Here is a 20,617-nt window from a genome sequence, read left to right as displayed (position 1 = left end):
GCCTTGTGATTGACATTATGCAATATTACTGAGGGCCTTTGAAAGACTCCAGAACCTCTCCAAGGGGAATTATATGAACATGGCATTCTATCTTAATGATGTTCTAATTTGGTGTGAGAATGGATCACTATCATGTGAAGACAGCCAGTAAGTCTGCTTACATGAGACGTGTACATTATGCGGGAGCCCAGAAACTTACAAAGAGCCCACACTGCTGTTCTTCATGTCTTCCATTGTTATAAGTAGAATATTTTACATTAAACCCTCTGAACCTTGGAGTCATGCGTCATGCAGCATTATATGAAAGGGTTCATTTTGGTTTCTTGGAAACCAGGTCCTAGAGTCGCCGCACTGTAGTTCTACATGCACCAGGGTGCCTGCACCATTTCACAGAACATTCAGTGGCACTCTCTCTTATTCAATGCATACCATAATATATCCCTTATGGATAAGGGGAGTTGGAGCTCTTGGCAGGCTGCCTCCAAGTATGCCCATGCTGACCCAGTCGTGTTATTTTTGGTGTTTTCCATTCCACAGCTGATGCAGTATTTTCCTTACTTAATAAGTAACAAACCCACGTATACTGCTGCTCATAAGCAACAAGAGGCCTCTTGTTGGACATCCTGAAATTCACTTGATCCACTGCAATAAATATTTAAGTCAGGCATTTTGGGGAGGCAGTAAAGAGGCAGTACAGACGGGACCCAAGTGTGGCTCTCCATCAGCCGATCACCTGACTGAGATAGTGCAGACTCCTTTCTGCGTGTTTCAGAGGCGCTAGATCAAGTAAACAACCCAGGTGGGAAACTGCCAGTGTTTGTCACCTGCTATATATTGGGGGGGGAAAACAAACAAACTTAGTTGGATAGGAAAATGCACTTTTCCAACTGAGCCTGGTGTTCCTCTACTGTTTACACAACTATGGTTGGCCATCTGTCACCAGATGATACTTCATAGGTACAGTATCACCAGTTTCTTTCCTTTACCCCAAATCTTTTCTGGCACAAATCACACAGCACTTCAGCGATACTCTTCTTTTGTTCCAGAAAAGGTAACTGTAGAATTTTAACTGAATGATTGTGGTTTAATTTTGGTAATTAGTATGAAATAGGATTAGCATAAACAAATATGGGTAAATAATACTTGATATAGAGGATTTGGTGTTATGGTTTGTAGATGCGTTTTCCATTACAAATGTAGCATTTGTTGCTGAATAAGCTCAACTATTTCCACCATGAAGTGAAGTGTTCTTTTAACAAATTTATCGCTGACAAATGACATTCACAATACTGAGTTAAATCGGTCATTGCCTGCCCAGGGGTTATGTTAATGATAAGCATGTAATGTACTAATAATGTACTTTGCTATTTGGGGTTAAATTGGTCATTTTTTTAAAATTAGTCAATATTCTAAAATGAGAAGATCAATCTCTCAAATTATAGCCTGCTTGTGCTTCTCACTTTTATGATCAAGCGACAAGATAGAATGTCCACTTTGAATCTGCATTGTAATTCCATATTTCACCCTTCATGGCACACGCAAGGCGTAAAAATTGTTTAGGCTAGTTTATAACGAAAACTTGTGTTATATGAAAAATGTAAATGTAACGTCTGTCTACCCATTGTGAAACACCCATGAAGGCTAACAAGAGGCGAGGCCAACGATGACACAGCGGACTTTGCTAACCAGAGGTGCGCTCCTGTCACAGCAGATTACTTTGGGTAGTTCCATTTATACCGCTGTAACTGCTTCCCCGTGGAAACGCTTCCATCGAGCCATGTCCTCTACCAGCATTCCGCCCCCGGCATGCCTGCTCCAGCCGTTCGAGGCTCCCTACCGGCACATGTTTGGACCGGGACCGTCCGACGTCCCTCCTCGCGTGCTAGCAGCTGGAGGAAGACCAATTATAGGTCACATGCACAAAGAAATGTTCGAGGTAATTTGTTTCTTGTTTTTTCCCCCCCTTCCATTTAGCATTTCTTTGCGCTGTCCGCTTGATGAGGCACATTGAGGCATTTGGAAAACTTTTAGATGTTTCAGGCTAACTGCATCAACACTGCTTTAAAATATACGAATATCAGATAGTCTGCGCATAATATTGGATAAAAAATATTACTTTGTATTTTTAATTGTTTTATTTTGTAGTGTCTATTTGCGTTCGTTTGCATTGTCCAATGGCCGGCTGTTCTTTCTTCCGAGAAAACCTATTGCTTTTACAGTTAACGTCCCAGATATGTTTAATCGCGAAAGAGCTACCTGGCCTTAATTAAGCACAAATGTCAAAAGCGTTAAGCCATGACGTTGTTGCCTATTCAGAAGCATATAAAGTTCATGTTCAATGCGCAGCTACCTTAACTCGCACAGGTGTTCAGTAAACGCACATTACGGTATGAGAAATAAATACTAACTTCATACTTAAATGTAAAAGTGAGTCATTGTTATACAGAAACGAAAAAAAACGTGTTGGTATTTACTGCGTCTGTGCAGGCTGCGTAATTTATTTGTGCCTTAATTTTAAATGAAAATTTAAAATGTGCCATGTTAAATAGAGAAACACCTAACCCCTTTGCCCTCAATGTCAGGACTTTAACAATACTGTAGGTTTGCCCATGTCATAAAATGAATCACCTAGTACACGATCACAATCAATTATTTCTGTGCACACTGCGTTTCAGATTATGGATCACATTAAGAAGGGAATCCAGTATGCATTCCAGACGCAGAACAACATGACTATTGCCATGAGCGGTTCAGGTCACACCGCCATGGAATGTGCCATTTTCAACAGTGTGGAGCCTGGGGAGAGTGTCCTTATGGCAGTCAATGGAATATGGGGGGAACGGGCCGCTGAAATCGCTGAGAGGATTGGTACTCATACTCTTATGCATTCTGCTGTTCACTTCCGCCATTTCATGTCACAGATTGGTCACAGATAGGGATTTCAGTGTACTGGGTGTGCTGTGAGATGCTATTGGCTATCTACACGAGAAGAAAGATGATTGACTTCAGCATGGATTGCTTGACAACTTCAATTTGTCTGTGTACACTGAAAGTGAGCCTGTACTGATTGTTTAATTTGTAAAACTGTCTTTGTTTATTTTAGGTGCTAAAGTGAACACCATAATCACAGCTCCTGGTAGTTCTTTCACCAATGAAGAAATTGAAGAGGTAATGTTTCACCAGCAAGGATAGTTATAAGGATATTAAAATAATAGTGGAATAGGCTTATATTATTATTGCTAGTAATCACCAACTTGCTCCATTCATGAGATATGACAAGTTATATTTATCTTAGTGTGGACTTTGAATGCTTCTATGCCAGAGCCTTTAATTTACCATTTGTGAATGTTTGATAAACGACAAATATAAATCAAGAAACCCTGATTTGAGAAAGATGAGAGTGTGTTTATATTACATATATATGTCTATCCTTTCTGCAGGCTCTGGCCAAACACAAGCCTGTTCTCTTCTTCCTCACGCACGGAGAGTCATCCTCAGGGGTTGCGCATCCCATCGATGGCATTGGGGACCTGTGTCTCAGGTTTGCTGCCCTCTCAGAATTTTTATCATGACAATCCAGTAGTTTTCACATTAATTCTGGTGGCTACAACATAACCCATTGACAGAATGTACTCATAGTACTTGCCTGACTGTTTTTTTTTCTTACTCAGGCACAACTGTTTGTTCTTAGTAGATGCCGTGGCATCGCTGGGTGGTTCACCACTATATATGGACAAACAAGGTATATACAGTAATCCGCCTTAATACCATGTGAAAACACCTGGTTTTTATGGATGCATTTTCAATTTGTGCCCATACTGCCTATTCTTCTGCCTTCAGGCATTGACATCCTATACTCAGGCTCCCAGAAGGTCCTGAATTCTCCTCCTGGGACCGCACCCATCTCCTTCAGTGAGCGTGCATGGTGAGAGGCAGTAGTTTCAAAGCCATGCATATTTTTAAAAATCACTAATGAAGATTCAGAAGCTGATGCTCTGAATATATGTGCATTTCCCTAACGGAGTTTCTTCCCAAACTCCATACAGTAAAAAGATATTCAACAGGAAAACAAAGCCTGTGTCCTACCTCCTGGACATGACCTGGCTGGCTAACTACTGGGGATGCGATGGCAAGCCAGCTAGAATGTGAGTCATCTACATGCAGACTCAGCTCCTTCGCTGATGACTAAAGCTTTTAATATTCTTATTATTAGTGTTCTATCAGGATTCCATATACAATTGTCCACGTAATGGCTGATATGTACTGTCTTTGTTGATGGCAAACATTTGCTTTACCTATTTCCAGGTACCACCACACAGGGCCTGTATCCGGATTCTTCACTCTGAGGGAGAGTCTAGCCATACTTGTAGAGACGGTGAGGGTCTTTCAGTGTTTATGGGACCTTGAGGGCACAAGAGGGCAAAATAAGAGCTTATACATGCTTTTGTGTCTGCTTTCCATGGTGAAATTTATAAAAACTAAAGCGTCCTGTCAGTTCCGCTTTTAGTAGAACCGCTTAGCTATGTTCTTCCTAGACACTGCATGGTATTAGTTCATGAAACAGCCATGGCCATTCCTCTGTAACGGGATGGTAGATTTGGTGCATGCTGTCTGCATGGTCCCTTGTTTGCTTTTGCAGGGACTGGAAAACTCATGGCAACGGCACAAGGATGTGGCAGAGCACTTCCACAAGGGCCTGGAGGACCTGGGGCTCAAGCTGTTTGTAGAGGACAAGGTGAGCCCTACAACAAAGGCACACTCAAGCAATATGGGAGGTGACAGAAATGCCAGTAACTGTTCACAGATTCACCATCAGTCTCAGAAAAAAAGGGTTCTTTGGCTTATCTCCATAGGGGAACCATTTTTAGTTTTTCTGGAACCCTCTACGGTACATATGAAAATTGTGAATGCTCCCACAGGCCAAACTGTTTGGCCTGACAACATACCCTTGAACTAGATATTGAACTAGGATTCCTCTATGGAGACACAGAGAAGCCTTTTGGAACCCTTTCTTCTGAGAGTGATGAGAAACAACTGTGCACTATGGCTGGGGACACCAGATTATCTGGGGGAGTTTTCTCATCTGCAATTCAGTTATCAATCAGCAAGAGGCTGGATAGAGCCTTCTTGTCAGTCAAACATCACATTGCCCCTCCCCAGTAATCTGCATCAGCTGCCTCTAATTAAGGACAGACGATGACTGACAGCAGTGTTCTCACACTTTCCGTGTTGCTTTCAGAACTTAGAAACCCATAGACGTACAGCCAAAAAATGGTCGGACAGTAACCTTATTTTGCTACGAAATAGTAAATATACGTAAGTACAATTACATTGATTGGACAAAAATAGTTAAATAAGACGAGGCGTAAAAACGAAAATGTTTTCAGTGGTGTAGGCTTATAAAAAACTAAAATATATTACTTGAATGATATGAAAATGCAAGGTTTAAACATTGAGATTAAATGTGATTATGGTTAGGCTAGTTAAGTCTCATCTGTCATTCTTTGGCAGTGTAACATTTTCCAGGGGAAAAGATGCTTCTTTCTGCATCAAGAGTTGGTTGAAGTGGCCAAATATTTGTTTGCCTTCTGCACAATATTTGTAATGATTTTCAAACGATAATACAGGTTGAAATAATTTTGGCTCATTTGCTCTTCATAAACTGGTGTCCCTAAGTATGATAAGCTCACATTGGGAAAACAGAATACTGCATACATTATTCCTTTGTGAGTCAATAACATTTCACACAGACTGAAGAATAATGTTTTGCGGTCCTATGTTGATGTTTGAAAGACTCATTTGATTCATTTGTGTTGGTTGTGTCTGCCAGAACGTGAGGCTGCCGACAGTCACCACCATTGTGGTTCCCGCAGGATATGACTGGAAGGAGATTGTTGCCTATGTCATGAAACACCACCAGATAGAAATTTCTGGAGGCCTGGGGCCCTCTGCTGGCAAGGCGAGTACAGCAGGTGGTTCTGAGTTTAGTGCCCACAAGCATGACCATAGGATGACCAGACATCCCAATTTTATTTTATTCAAGAGGGGAGAAAGAGTCCTTTTGCAAATGTGTTGTTTTGCTTGTGCTGGTGGAAGCAGACTGCATGCTTCAGCAAAGGATCCCCTGTAACACTGCCGTTTGTGCTGTGCACTGCAGGTCTTACGTGTGGGGCTGATGGGATGCAACAGCAGCATAGCCAATGCGGACATGGTGCTGGCTGCCCTGGGAGATGCACTGAAATGCTGCCACAGGAGCAAGGTCTAGAGAGGCTCTCTGGGATTGAAGTTTCTGTCATTCCTTGCATAAATGGATATAAGTGCCTGGGACATGCAACTTGCACAAAGGATATAAGTTACTCAGCATAAAAATATACATATTGAAAAAAGGTTTGTTGTCTGCAAGTCTCTTGGGTGCCAAACAGTTTTAAGAACCAAAAGACACAAAGTCCTTCATCAGAGCAGTGAACAGGCAGATAAAGCACCTGAGAAACACCCTGGTAAAGCATCCTTGAACAATCTAAGGGTGATCAGAAGCACATTTGAGGCAAATGGGAGCAAAAACAGAGAGCATTGACTAAATCATAAATAGCCAATTTCATTTATCAATTTCAAGTCTGTAAACACCATGCAATTAATTAAGTGTGTGTCTAGTATCTCAAGTGGTCCTACACGCTTCTCAAGTATCATAATGTTGTATTGCTCAACTTTGTACTTTGAGACTTCACCATATGTAGTACATTCAGAAAACATGATGTAACATACTGATGGCAAGGCAAAAAATTTTATCATGCGTGTCCACAATCACAGATTGTCACACATAATTATTCAGATTAATGTTATGAAGGTTGGCTCATAATTTAAGGCCAGTGATGTCAGTATATGAAGATGAGTGAACTAATGTGCCTCATTTATTAACAACAGTTTACAATACCACCTTCCCTCTCTAAAAGCCATACCCTCTGTATACCCACAGTGGTAGCCACCCCTGTTATTGGAGATCTACCATACTGTAGGTTTTAATTTCATTTTCATTAATTTGGCACAGCTGACTCTGCTAATTAGTAGCTCAATGAAATCTCTAGTTGTTGAATGGGGTGTGCTCTGTTAGCATTGAAGTGAAAACCTGCAGGATGGTAGATCTCCAGGAACAGGGTTGGTTACCACCGATGTAGCCTAAATGATGAGGGGAAGAGCCATACCCTGCTTCAGTATGGTGTTTAACAATAGAGTAGTCTACATGTTATTTCTAATTGCGTGTTTTGCTACACAAATCATAAGTGCTTGTTTAGTTTCTGATGTTAGACATGTGCAGGTAGTCAGCATGTACAGCATATGATTTCCTCTATTATTGCATATTTGTCACACTGAATGATTTCAGATCTTTAGACAAAATGTAACATTAGACAAAGGGAAACTAAGTAAACACAAAACACTTTTTAAATGATAATTTATTTAGTGAAAAAAACCCATATTACCCATGTGAAAAAGTAATTGCTTCCTTTCTAACGCAATCAACCAGTTAACCTAATTCTTCATAAGATTCAGCTAATTGAACTCAGGATTCATTGCAGCCAGCCCCGATGAATCTAAACCTCACTCATTTTGATCCTTACCATCAGAGTGAAGTAGTCAATGTAATATTTCCACAAACACACTATATGCCAAGATCAAAGGAAATTCCAGAAGAAATTAGAAAAAAATTATTGAAATAAACTACATGGCCAAATGTATGTGGACACCTGGCATCCAAAATCTCATCCAAAATGATGGGCATTAATATAGTGTTAGTCTACCCTTTGCTGCTATATCAACCTCTACTTTTCTGGGAAGGCTTTAAACTAGATGTTGGAGCATTGCTGCAGGGATTTGCTTCCACTGAGCCAGAAGAGCATTAGTGAGATTGGGCACTGATTGGGTGACTAGACCTAGCTTACAGTTTTCCAATTGATCCCAAAGATGTTGGATGGGGTTGAGGTCAGGGCTATGTGCACTGTGCAAATCAGTCAAGTTCTTCCACTCCGTTCTCCACAAAACCATTTCTATATGGACCTTGCTATCGCCCAGGGGCATTGTCATGCTGAAACAGGAAAGGGCCTTTCCCAAACTGTTGGGGAAGCTCTGAATTGACTAGAATGTGATTGTATGCTGTAGCATTAAGATTAGCCTTCACTGGAACTAAGGGGCCAAGCCCAAACCATGAAAAACAGTGACAGACTAAGGCACGTCCAGATACTCTGGGTCATATAGTGTATATCAGTCTGGAAATGGTTACAAAGCCATTTCCAAGGCTATAAGACTTCACTGAACCACAGTGAGAACCATTATCTTAAAATGAAGAACACTTGGAACAGTGGTCAATCTTCCCTAGTGGTCAGCCTACCACAATTTCTCCAAGAAATGTACCTGGGTGATCCCCAAGCCTTTTGGGATAATGCTCAATGAATAGATGAGTCAAAACTGGAACCTTTTGGATGGCACAGTTCTATATGTCTGGTGTAAAGCAATTACAGAATTTCACAGTAAGAACATCATGCCAAAACTCAAACATGGTCATGGTAGCGTGATGGTGTGGGGATGCTTTGCTGCCTTGGGACCAGGACAACTTGCCAGTATTGAAGGAGCCATTAATTCTGTTGTGTACCAGAAAACTCTTAAGGAGAATGTCCAGGCATCTGTCTGTGAGCTGAAGCGTAATTGGGTTATTCAGCAAGATAATGATCCAAAAAAAAAAAAAAGAAGTCCAGTTCTGAATGGCTCAAAAGAAACAAAATCTAAATTTTGGAGTGGCCTAGTCAAAGACCTGACTTGAACTTGAAAAGAGATGCTGTGGAAGAACCTGAAGTGAGCAATTCTTGCTTGAAAACTTAGAAATTTCAATTAAAGCAGTTCTGCCAAGAAGAGTGGGCTATTGCTGCAAATGACATGGCATGGATCCTTCAAAATGTGCATATAGATTTAATCCATGTATATTAAAGCAGTTAATAACATAGCAGAGCATAGGAAATTTAGGGGGGGAAAGGGAAAGTCATAAAATGGCCCTATATTTCTAAGGGGGCAAAAACACCGCAATACCATTTTTGTACTGTCAGTGGTAAGGTCTTTTCTTATTTTTTTTTATCACTTAAATGTAAATACAAGACCTTATTTAAATGTAAATGTAAAAATGAAAAATGATTTCATGCACTAAGGTTAGTATGGAGGTTTTGCGTGTATCAACGTTATGCGGGGCGTGGTCTGCGCCCTCATCGTGTTGACCAATGGAATCGATTCTGAACCGTTCTGAACCTTTCGTTGCTACTACGGGGTGTGGTTTGCGCTAAAGTAGTTTGGGGGAAAATTCAGTTTGTAAGTCAAATTGCCTCCAGGGGGCGTCTGGTTCGTGACGTCACAGCCCAATGTTAAAATCCTATTGACTTTTAAAAAATCATTGATTGTAAAATATCTATAGCGATTAAAAATAAAAGATTTCTCACGTTTTTTTGGGACCGTCATTCTCTACCGTACCATGTGCTTGGTTATATTTATTTCAATCTCTGGAGGGTAAAAAAACGGATTTATGTCGATTTACGATGTGCTGGTGGTCCTGAACTACACTAAATCAATCAGTCGCACGTCTATACGTCACAACCACGTGTGCTTGTAAGTCCACCCGCCAAGTGCGATGCCTTGGCTGCCCCTAACTGCTGGTCTGAGATCAGATTTCCCTTCCCAGGTCCTAACTTTAACCATTAGTAGGAGAAGAAAATAACTGACTCTGGACCAGCAGATAGGGCCAACTGCACCCAACACCGATGGCTAGCTAGCTATACCCACGACAAATGCGGTGTCACTGGTTAGCTTAGTGCATTTTTTCAATGGTCAGGACAATAATGTTAAGAAGGGAGAAAATCATTCCAAATCCAACCATGTAGAGCAGGTAATATACAGCCAGGGTAGATTAGCGGGTCTTTCAGCGCCAGCATGAAAGATATCGTTTATAAAGTTTCGGTTAGCTAACGTTAACGTTAGGAAGGGCTGGATCAGCAGGTAGCTAGCTAGCTGTCAAAGTCAGGTTTATTTGTCATTACAAACCATATGCTATACAGTACACGATGTAATGATACTTCGTTTCGCAAGGCTTCGGTGTAACATAGACTTTCAGTCTGCTCACAACACTTACAAAGGAATACACACATTCTGAAAATCAGAATCACAGTGCACTTAGACAAGACAGGTGCAGTAGGCAAGAGATAGACAATTTCTAATAAATAGTTTTATTAAAACATAGTAAGTAGTAAATATATTGTCGGTAATTTATCGAAAACCATGCTGGCTAGCTATATTGTTGTGTTGTGATAGAAATATATATGACGTTATATTCCATTTTAAATTACGTCTTAAGTTAGTTAGGTTAGGTTGTACTCTTTTATACGGTCTATGGTTGTACTTTATAGATCCCTGAAAGGAAATCCTGTTGTCATCACGACCGTACAATTATGATGTGAAATAAACAGTATAACTTAATAGTAACAAATCTGTTATTTCCAGTTATTTCAAATTTAAATACGATATCAGAATGACACTAGAAGTAGAAGGACGCAAGCGTGTTCCAGCTGAGCCGTGACGATATAAGCGTGCGTCGTGAGTACAGTACCGGTATGTGTAGTTCCTAAGCGTACTGAACGTTCACAACGTTGTACCTTGTACTTCTCATGGGTCAATCGTGCTGCTGATATTATATTTCATGAGTCATATATGTCATGAGTACCGCATACCAATAGCTAACTGGTTCCCGACTTGTAATTAAAAATATCGCTTATTGAAAATTGCCCCATTCATTTTCCCATTGAGCTTGTAAGTCAAATTGCCTCCAGGGGGCGTCTGGTTCGTGACGTCACAGCACAATGTTAAAATCCTATTGACTTTTTAAAAATCATTGATTGTAAAATATCTATAGCGATTAAAAATAAAATATTTCTCACGTTTTTTTGGGACCGTCATTCTCTACCGTACCATGTGCTTGGTTATATTTATTTCAATCTCTGGACCGAAAAATAACGGATTTATGTCGATTTACGATGTGTTGGTGGTCCTGAACTACACTAAAATCAAAGTCGCACGTCTATACGTCACAACCACGTGAGCTTGTAAGTCTACCCGCCAAGTGCGGTGCCTAGGCTCCAGAGTGAAGTTGCCCCTAACTGCTGGTCTGGGATCAGATTTCCCTTCCCAGGTCCTAACTTTAACCATTAGTAGGGGAAGAAAATAACTGACTCTGGACCAGCAGCTAGGGACAACTTCACCCAACACCGGTGGCTAGCTATCTTATATTTTTGTACAGTCTCTGGCTTATACCTACGACAATGGCGGTGTCACTGCTTAGCTTAATGCATTTTTTCAATGGCCAGGACAATTGTGTTAAGAAGGGAGAAAATCATTTCAAGTCCAACCATGTAGAGCAGGTCATGTACAGCCAGGGGCAGATTAGCGGGTCTGTCAGGGCCAGCATGAAAGATGTCGTTTATAAAGTTTCGGTGAGTATAGTAAGTTAGCTAACGTGAACGTTAGGAAGGGCTGGATCAGCAGGTAGCTAGCTAGCTAGCTGTCAAAGCCAGGTTTATTTGTCATTACAAACCATATTCTGCACAGTAAGCCTACACGATATAACGAAACTTCGCAAGGCTTCGGTGTAACATAGACTTGCAGTCTTCTCACAGCACTTGTAAAGGAATACACACATTTTGAAAATCAGAATGACAGTGCAGTTGCACATACTTAGACAAGACAGGTGCAGTTGAGGTAGGCAGACCCTCTTATCCAGAGCGACGTACAAGAAAGTGTATAACCGTAACCAGGGACAAGTGTGTTGAAAACCCAGGCAGTACAGTGTAAACATATTGTCGGTAATTTATCGAAACCATGCTGGCTAGCTATATTCTTGTTGTGATCCCCAAAATAAAAATATATTTCCAAACAATATTCAATTAAGTTAGTGCTCATCCGCCAGAAACGTATGGCCACGTTAGATATCGTAATTTAGGAAGCTATGCATTAACGTTAGTGCTTTGAACTTTGTAAAAGTTCTTGTTCAACCCTATATCGTTACAACATAGATTATATATATATATATGACGTTATATTCCATTTGAAATGACGTCTGAAGTTAGTTAGGTTAGGTTGTACTATGTAGATCCCTGAAAGGAAGTCCTGTTGTCATCACGACCTTACAATTATGATGTGAAATAAACAATATCACTTAATAGTAACAAATCTGTTATTTTCATGAATTTGTTCAATACCTGTCTGTTTGTGATGTGCATCAATACATTCCGAGTTGCACCCTTGCATTCTCTCACCTGAGCCATAGAGGCTTTTGGTGTTCATTACAATTTAGCAGATTGTACAAACCATGCCAACATCCTCTTGAGTTATATTTCCCCAATAATTGAAAATGTTATCACACTACACACAACACTATTATAAAACATGTGTTGCAGAATGTTTTAAGTAATATGAAAAAACTTATTTACAGTTATTTGTTGCACCCAAACCATGCACACGAGCTGATTTAGAATTTACCTGTTTCATTCATCTGAAAAAAGAGGTGGTAAATATACCAAGGTGGTAAAGTTTCAAGAATAACCCCCAATATGGCATATGATGAAATATAAAAGAAAATCTAATAAATAGTAAAAAATGTGTCAATGAGACCAATTTTTCATTGCCAGGTCTCTTTGGATGGTGAGAAAATCACCTCTTCACTATGTGAATGCCCACGTGGGTCCTTTAAGTGCAGTCATGCTGCAGCACTGGCAATTTTTGCAATGCACAACATTGGGCCTACTGACGTGGAGTGCCGATGGCGGAAAACTTCTGCTACGAAGGAAGTAATGTCTATAAAAGACCTGTATCCTCCTAGAGAATACAAGGCTGTCGGCAGGGAGGTGACTGAGGAGGACCGGGCATGGCTGAGGGATCAGTTGGCAGGAAGATTTAGTGGGATTGGCTGGCTGCTGTCACCTGAACCTGAAGAGCAGCCCCAAGAACAGAGTGTAGAGTCTGTGTCATTGCCATTGCCACTGCCACAGATTCTTCAGCAGTTTGGCCATCTGGGGGAGGAGGCAATATATACTGCTTTCACCCTCACTGAAGAGCAAGTGACCAACTTGCAGAGGTACACCATTGGCCAGCGGGACAACCCTCACTGGCACGACTTCCGCAAAGGGAGACTGACGGCAAGTAAATTTGGGAGTGTCATAAAGGCAAAGAATGTGTCCCCGGCGCTTGTCGACAGCATCCTCCTGGAGAAGTCTCTCGCGGGAGTCCTTGCTGTTCAGTGGGGCATCTCGAATGAAAAGGAGGGGGTGAAAGCATTTGAACAGGCAACAGGGCTCAAAGTGGAGGACTCTGTCCTTTGGCTCACAAGATCAGGGATCCTGGGAGCTTCCCCTGATGGTCTTGTTGGGAAGAACTCCTTGAAGTCAAGTGCCCTTACCGGGAACGCAACATGACCATCGAGGAGGCCGTTGCCAACAAAGATTTCTGTCTTCAGCAAGAGGGGGGGGGGGCATACTCACTGAAGACAAGCCATGTCTACTGGCACCAAGTGCAGGGTCAACTCCACGTAACTGGCCGATCCACCTGCTTCTTTGTTGTGTGGACCACAAAGCAGGCCATAGTTCTTTCAATAGCCCGTGATGACACCTGGCAGGATAATATTGCAGCACTGGAGGGCTTCTTCAAGCAGCACATGCTGCCCAGACTGGCTGCTGGACATGTATATTTGTAAATATTAATCATTTTTATCAATCAGTTAATGTTCCACCTTAACGCTTTTTTATAATCAGTTTTTTGGGAGACAATGGGTCACCATTCTCGTCGCGTCTTCTGTCAGTACCTGGTCACAGGGAAGCTAATGATCCAACATTTTTATAGAAACAATTTTGGTAATATTTTATATAAATGCTGATTTGCGGTTTCTGTAGGCCAATGGCACAATCTAGCTCAAACACTGCAAATTACTTTTGGAGTCTTTAGTATATCGAGCCCCATTCTTGTTCATCAAATAAGACACGTCATCAGTTCAAGTACTTAAAAATGTCTTTATTTATTATATTTATTGAAAACAGCAAACTATGGGAAGTCCACTTAGAATAGAATATCATGACAATGTACGACTTCACCAGTCTCACTTGAATCGCTGCTGACTGGACACACACACACACAAGCACGAAACCGTCTAGACCTACGGCGCATCTGTACAAAGTGTCATGAGTAAAACTTGGCTACCTATATAGCTAGCTGGCTTACTTATGGCAGTCCATCGATATTGATGACGTTGCTCCAAATTAATTAACCAGCAGCCAGGGACTAGTGCTAGTGGTTTGATGTTGCACTTCTTCAGGATGATTTTTAATTGATCCTTGAAACGCTTTTTCTGGCTCCCAGCAGACAAATTTGCGGGAAAACGAGGGGAGTGACTTGGTGACGTTCTCACTTACAAGCTCTATGAGGCGTGGTGTTACTTACCCGTGCCCGTTACTTACGAAAACGTGTACGCTCTATGTACGGGAGTAGCCAATGTCTATGTGTTTCAAAGAACGCGCGGGAATAAGATGGGGTCACTCTTTGTATTTTGCATCAAGTCATATAAAGCAGCAAGCTGTACATCAAGCAGGAATCTCCTCGACCCGTTCTAAAATGTCTCACGGAAGAGGAGCTCTGATCGTCCTGGAAGGAGTCGACAAGGCTGGAAAGACCACACAATGTAAGAAGCTGGTCAATGCGCTGATAGAGAGTGGTCGACCAGCCGAGATTATGAGATTTCCTGGTAAACTTTTTTTTTATTCTATGGTTTAATGTGTCATATTGGAGTTAAACGAGCTGTCAAATCATAATGTGCAATTTATCGTTTTTTTTTTGTTTGTTTTTTTATTTTTTTTATAAGCACTTACGGGCTGTTTAGCCAGCAAAACAAAACGAATGCTGTGACATTACTGCGTCCTGCTTCTGTTAGATTAAAATTTTACGGAAAGAAGGTAGTTAGCTATCAAATCTAAGCATACGGTGTAGCTACGTAGCGATTATATAATGCGAGGACCAATTACAGGCTCCAAAATCGACATTATTACATAACTTCCCCAGCGGAGCAAGAAAATATAGCTAGCAAGCTAGCTACCCTAACCTTAGTTTAACGCTATTTACATGCACACTTTCATTCAGAATTACATTTCGATTGTATTGTGCTTTATACAAACAGTACCTATACTTTAAGTTGTAGCGGTCATGTTGTTTGGCACGTCACTTACTTGCAATATGCTATGGCGCGTATCATACACATTCCGTGTGCCGCGGCTTTTGGTTTATCGATAAATTAGCTGAGTCTCAGGGGTGCGGAAGTTGAAGAAGTGCGCCTTCCGGAAGTTGTTAGTCATTGAGCAAATGTTTCCCTTGATACCTTTCTTTCATTCATTCATTCGTTAATTTAAGTGGTCAATGAGTGGAGTTAATGTCACATGAACACAAGTAGCTGTCAAGCTGTAGATTAATTATGTGTTGTGATGGACGGTTTAAGATTCATCACCAATGTTTCTTCAGACAGGACTACTCAGATCGGTCAGTTGATCAACGCCTACCTGGAGAAGAAGAGCAACTTGGAAGACCATGTAGTGCATTTACTCTTTTCAGCCAATCGTTGGGAACTTGAGTAAGAACCACAGTACTCTGCCTACTTGAGGTGTATGACCATCATTTTCCTTCTTTTATAAGCTAAAGTAAATTCAGGTCTTCTACAACAATTGTTAGCGATGCTGGTCCCTTTAGATTAAGGGTCACACCATGCATGATGCTGTGGAAAAACTCTTGTTGGATGTGTATAAGCATACAGCAGCCATATTTCTGTATCATTTAAAATACAAGTCGCTTGGTGACCTAAAATTGCCTATTACGTAGCAATATCCCCTCCTAATAGGTAGGTGTGACTGCAATGGTACATGTGCCATTTGTGCTATTTGACCCCAAGATCAGGTAGTCTTGATTACCAGCATTGCCACAGCTTGGCATGCTCGGTGCTGTCAACTGACAAACAGGAAGTAAGGGAACTGTCAGTTTAAAAGCCAACACAACGCTAATTTGAGATCAATAAAAAACCACCTTTCATTATGAATTCATTACACAGCCTTCCCTGTGTTATTGTATGTCTGATTGTTCTCTCTGCTCTCCTCAGACCTCTAATGAGGAAGAAGCTGGAGCAGGGCATCAGTCTGGTGGTGGATAGGTATGCCTTCTCCGGGGTGGCTTTCACAAGTGCCAAGCCGGTGAGTCTGTTTTGTCACCCAGGTGAAAAGTGAGAGGGGTTAAAAGCCATTATTTAAAGCTCTGAAGATGACCAGTCATAAATTCACTTCAACGGTTGATAAATTAGGCTACATAATCCAGTATAGAACCGGTAGGAAGTAACCATAATGCCTTAAGAGCTTTGACAGGACTAGGTCATATTGTTGAGGAATATGCAGCTTCAATCATTATCTTATACTCATTTATGCATAATCATTATTGATATATGTTGCCATAATCATCATTGATATATGTTTTATAATACTGTTTTATTCATTACACTCTGCGCAGAGGGCCTTTGAAAAGTGCAAGATATAATGGTCTCAGTGTTGCGTGAGAGCCGGGAGCTGTGCCTGCCTTCAAGGCCGGTACACAGGCTGGTACGGTTTACCTTATCAGTGGTTACCAGAACAGTGGAAAGACGTAGCTGAATTATCTGTTCCAAAGTTTGAGGACGTGGAAGGGAAGGTGGTGACGAAAGCAAAAAATAAGGTTTTGACATTATAAAAGGTATGGATCCATCTTGGTATAATGAGCTCACCGATGAGACGAGATATCCCTGTTCAACTCTCTAGGAGATCTCCAGACTCTGGAAATAAACCGGTTAAGAAATTTGAGTAGTAACACAGTTTCTGTGTTAAGTTTGTTTTGATCTAACACATAGAATTCATCATGCTTGACCGAAGCTGAAGCGGAGGTGTTTCCCTCAACAATATGGTAAATGGTAAATGGACTGCATTTATATAGCGCTTTTATCCAAAGCGCCTTACAATTGATGCCTCTCATTCGCCAGAGCAGTTAGGGGTCAGGTGTCTTGCTCAAGGACACTTCGACACGCCCAGTGCGGGGTTTGAACCGGCAACCCTCCGACTGCCAGACAATCGGTCTTACCTCCTGAGCTATGTCACCCTCGATATCTGAAAGATGTCTCTGAAAGAATAAAAATGTCTTTGGTAACACAAATCAATTGCAAATTTAAGCATACATTATTTCATTCTCCAAGCAGGATAATTTTCAGTGCAGCTTTACAACTCGCAAATTTTATGTTATCATGGAATAGCTGGAGTCATAAACCTTGCTGAAGGTTATGACTTGCGTTATGCAACTTCTTTGAACAAAAAAAAAAAAAAAGAGAGAGAGAGAGATACTGGTGTGTACAGACATTCCAGCAGGAATCTTCCAGGATGTTAGGGGACACAGAAATTAACATGTGCCTGCGTGTTTGTTTTGCAGGGCTTCAGTCTGGAATGGTGCATGAAGCCCGATGTGGGACTGCCCAAACCAGACCTGGTGCTCTTCCTGCAGCTGCACCCCTTGGACGCTGCGCAGCGGGGCCAGTACGGGTCCGAGCGCTACGAGAGCAGCGACTTCCAGAAGGTCGTGCTGCAGAGGTTCGAGCAGCTGATGAAGGACAAATCCCTGAACTGGCAGGTTAGAGTCCACGAAAGGGCTGGGTCGGCGAGAGTCCACCGGTCTGTACTGCGTGCAAATGGCTCAAATGCAGCCGAGCGTTAGTTTACCAGAGAAAACCAGTGCCAGATTGCTTGTGCAGTAAAACATCAGTTGCTGAGACGTGCTTTGCAGTGAAGCTGGGCTTACTCACAATAACTCAAAGACATGCATGTTAGGTGCGCTCCTGCAGTTGCCCTTGACCAAGGCACTGGCCTCAGAACTGGAGTTAGTCCCCGGGCGCTGCACTGTGGCTGCCCACTGCTCCTAAGTAACTAGGATGGGTCAAATGCAGAGGACAAATTACCCCACGGGGTTCAATAAAAGTATATCTTTATCTATGTCGGATACTGCCTGTCTCTTATCGCAGGCAGTAAGTGTATAATTCGTCCAGGTGCGTAGAACTGCCGTAATCCGTCCTGCCCCCTGTTTCTCCACATTTTCTCTCCTCTCAGACACTGAAGTCTCCCAGCTTCTGCTCACCCACCGCCCTACCACCTGCGCCCTCGACCCTATCCCCTCATCTCTCCTTCAAGCAATCACACCAGACATCCTCCCTTTTGTCGCCTCCCTCGTGAACTCATCCCTATCTTCTGGATGTTTCCCCTCATCCTTCAAAAAGGCCCACATCACCCCGCTGCTGAAGAAACCCACACTAGATCCCTCAGTCATTCAGAACTACCGCCCGGTATCTCTCCTCCCTTTCCTATCCAAAATACTTGAACGTGCTGCATCTAACCAGCTCTCTGCTTTCTTCTCTGAGAACAACCTGCTTGATCCCCACCAGTCTGGCTTCAGGCCTGGCCACTCGACTGAGACTGCACTCCTCTCGGTCAGTGAGTCACTCCATGCCGCACGAGCAGCCTCCCTCTCCTCTGTCCTGATTCTTCTAGACCTCTCCGCTGCATTTGACACTGTGGACCACTCTACCCTCCTGTCCTCCCTGGCAGCAACAGGGATCCGCGGCACAGTCCTTGACTGGATTGAGTCCTACCTCTCTGACCGCTCCTTCCAGGTTGCCTGGGCGGGTAAGGTATCACCACCCCGTCCCCTCACCACCGGAGTTCCCCAGGGCTCAGTCCTTGGTCCCCTTCTCTTCTCCATGTACACCAGATCCCTTGGCCCTGTAATATCTGCCCATGGCTTGTCCTATCATTCCTATGCCGACGACACGCAACTCTTTCTCTCCTTCTCCCCATCGGACACACAGGTCCCTGCCCGCATCTCCGCTTGCCTGAGGGACATACAGAGCTGGATGGACAATCACCACCTGAAGCTCAACTCGGGAAAGACGGAGCTAACCTTTATTCCTGCTCTATCCTCTCCCCTCCTCGACTTTTCCATTTCCTTAGGGGACACCGTAGTGACATCATCACCCTGCGCCAAGAATCTCGGAGTGATGATGGACAACAGGCTGTCCCTCTCCAACAACATTGCAGCAGTAACCCGTGCAGATTTTTCCTATACAACATCCGCAGAATCCGCCCCTTTCTCACCACCTACTCAACCCAGCTCCTGGTCCAAGCAGTGGTTCTATCCCGCCTGGACTACTGCAACTCTCTTCTGGCTGGACTACCGGCATCTGCCACCAGACCCCTGCAGCTCATTCAAATGCTGCGGCTCGTCTGGTCTTCAACCTCCCCAGACACTCCCACGTAACTCCCCTGCTCACTACCCTCCACTGGCTGCCTGTTATAGCTCGCATCAAATTCAAAACATTGGTCCTAGTATACCAGGCAGTCAAGGGATCAGCCCCAGCATACCTTCACAAGATATTCAAACTCTACATGCCAGCCAGATCCCTCCGTTCTGCTACCTCAGGACGCCTAGCACCTCCCCCTCTTCGCACCTGCACTTCCAGAACACGTCTCCTGTCTGTTCTGGCCCCACGATGGTGGAATGACCTCCCTGTGGAGGTCAGAACAGCTGAGACTGTGACCCATTTCAAACGACGACTGAAGACCCACCTCTTCAGGCTGCACCTCTCCCCATCCCTCCCTTCCCCCCTGTAAATGACTAAAACTTAGGGTTGTAACTAGGCAGCTGTTTCATAGGTGACTTAGTTGATGCGCCTGTCTTAACGACTACTTGTATTTTTATTTATTTTTATTTTTCCATAGATTGCGTTGTTGCCGTTCTCGTTGTTAGTGTTAATCAGTTTAACCATCAGGGTCCAAGTTGAACTATGCGGTTGTTCCCTGTACTTGGACCGGTACTTCTCTCTAGGGGTTTCGTCATACTTGTTCCTGGTTATGGTTATACACTTTGTTGTACGTCGCTCTGGATAAGAGCGTCTGCCAAATGCCTGTAATGTAATGTAATGTAATGCAGGCGATTTGTAATCCAGAAATGTGCTCCCTCAGGTGATCAACGCCGCCAAAAGCATAGAAGACTTGCACGCTGAAATCAAGAGCCACAGTGAGACCGCCATAACTGTGGCAGAATTCCAGCCAATCGGAAAGCTGTGGAAGTGAGAGACCTTTGAGAAGCTGCACTGGTCGCCGATCCATTGAAAAGTGGCTAATTGTTCCAGTTCAGCCAGTGGTGATGCAATCCAGAGCAAGGCACTATTTGTTACTAAAAGACCTTGTGACTCGTCTGTTCTCCTTCTTACAAACTACTCCATGTCAAAAGCAAATGCAAAATCAGGAGGGGACAGTGAGGATGGAGACCATTCAAAAGTGACACGGGAGTCTGCAGGTGAACTGGGTAGGAAACTGCACTCAGATGACCATCAAATTGACCATCTATTAAAGATGGGTATCAAAGCTCGAGTCTTTTAGTATTAATGTCTTTATTACCTTGTTCTGTTATTTTAAATGTTTTGCATCTATATTCTGTTAGTTTGTCCAGC

At 42.7% G+C, this 20,617-nt stretch overlaps 2 protein-coding genes across 5 annotated transcripts; both read left to right on the top strand.

The window, feature by feature from the left end:
• Window positions 1-812: 812 nt before the first annotated feature.
• Window positions 813-6,386, top strand: agxta (alanine--glyoxylate and serine--pyruvate aminotransferase a). 3 transcript variants are annotated; one of them, XM_035412681.1, is made up of 12 exons: window positions 813-957; window positions 1,641-1,936; window positions 2,676-2,868; window positions 3,104-3,168; window positions 3,441-3,541; window positions 3,672-3,742; window positions 3,841-3,925; window positions 4,047-4,145; window positions 4,306-4,375; window positions 4,640-4,735; window positions 5,831-5,959; window positions 6,158-6,386. In XM_035412681.1, exons 2-12 carry the CDS (start codon window positions 1,664-1,666, stop codon window positions 6,263-6,265), a joined length of 1,290 nt encoding a protein of 429 aa, XP_035268572.1. In that variant the 5' UTR covers window positions 813-957; window positions 1,641-1,663; the 3' UTR covers window positions 6,266-6,386. The 3 variants fall into 3 exon arrangements, with proteins under 3 accessions (XP_035268572.1, XP_035268571.1, XP_035268573.1); XM_035412680.1 differs by having other exon boundaries at window positions 899-1,051; XM_035412682.1 differs by lacking the exons at window positions 5,831-5,959; window positions 6,158-6,386 and adding an exon at window positions 5,240-5,335 and having other exon boundaries at window positions 899-1,051.
• Window positions 6,387-14,476: 8,090 nt separating this feature from the next.
• dtymk (deoxythymidylate kinase (thymidylate kinase)) lies at window positions 14,477-20,537 on the top strand. 2 transcript variants are annotated; one of them, XM_035415713.1, is made up of 5 exons: window positions 14,477-14,746; window positions 15,577-15,685; window positions 16,205-16,295; window positions 17,548-17,745; window positions 20,127-20,537. In XM_035415713.1, exons 1-5 carry the CDS (start codon window positions 14,560-14,562, stop codon window positions 20,235-20,237), a joined length of 696 nt encoding a protein of 231 aa, XP_035271604.1. In that variant the 5' UTR covers window positions 14,477-14,559; the 3' UTR covers window positions 20,238-20,537. The 2 variants fall into 2 exon arrangements, with proteins under 2 accessions (XP_035271604.1, XP_035271603.1); XM_035415712.1 differs by having other exon boundaries at window positions 14,482-14,809.
• Window positions 20,538-20,617: the final 80 nt, after the last annotated feature.

This window comes from Anguilla anguilla, chromosome 4, assembly GCF_013347855.1.
Source record: "Anguilla anguilla isolate fAngAng1 chromosome 4, fAngAng1.pri, whole genome shotgun sequence".
NCBI classification, from domain to species: Eukaryota; Metazoa; Chordata; class Actinopteri; order Anguilliformes; family Anguillidae; genus Anguilla; species Anguilla anguilla.
Note: the sequence above shows the minus strand (reverse complement) of the source record. Positions and strands in the feature narration are given on the sequence as shown.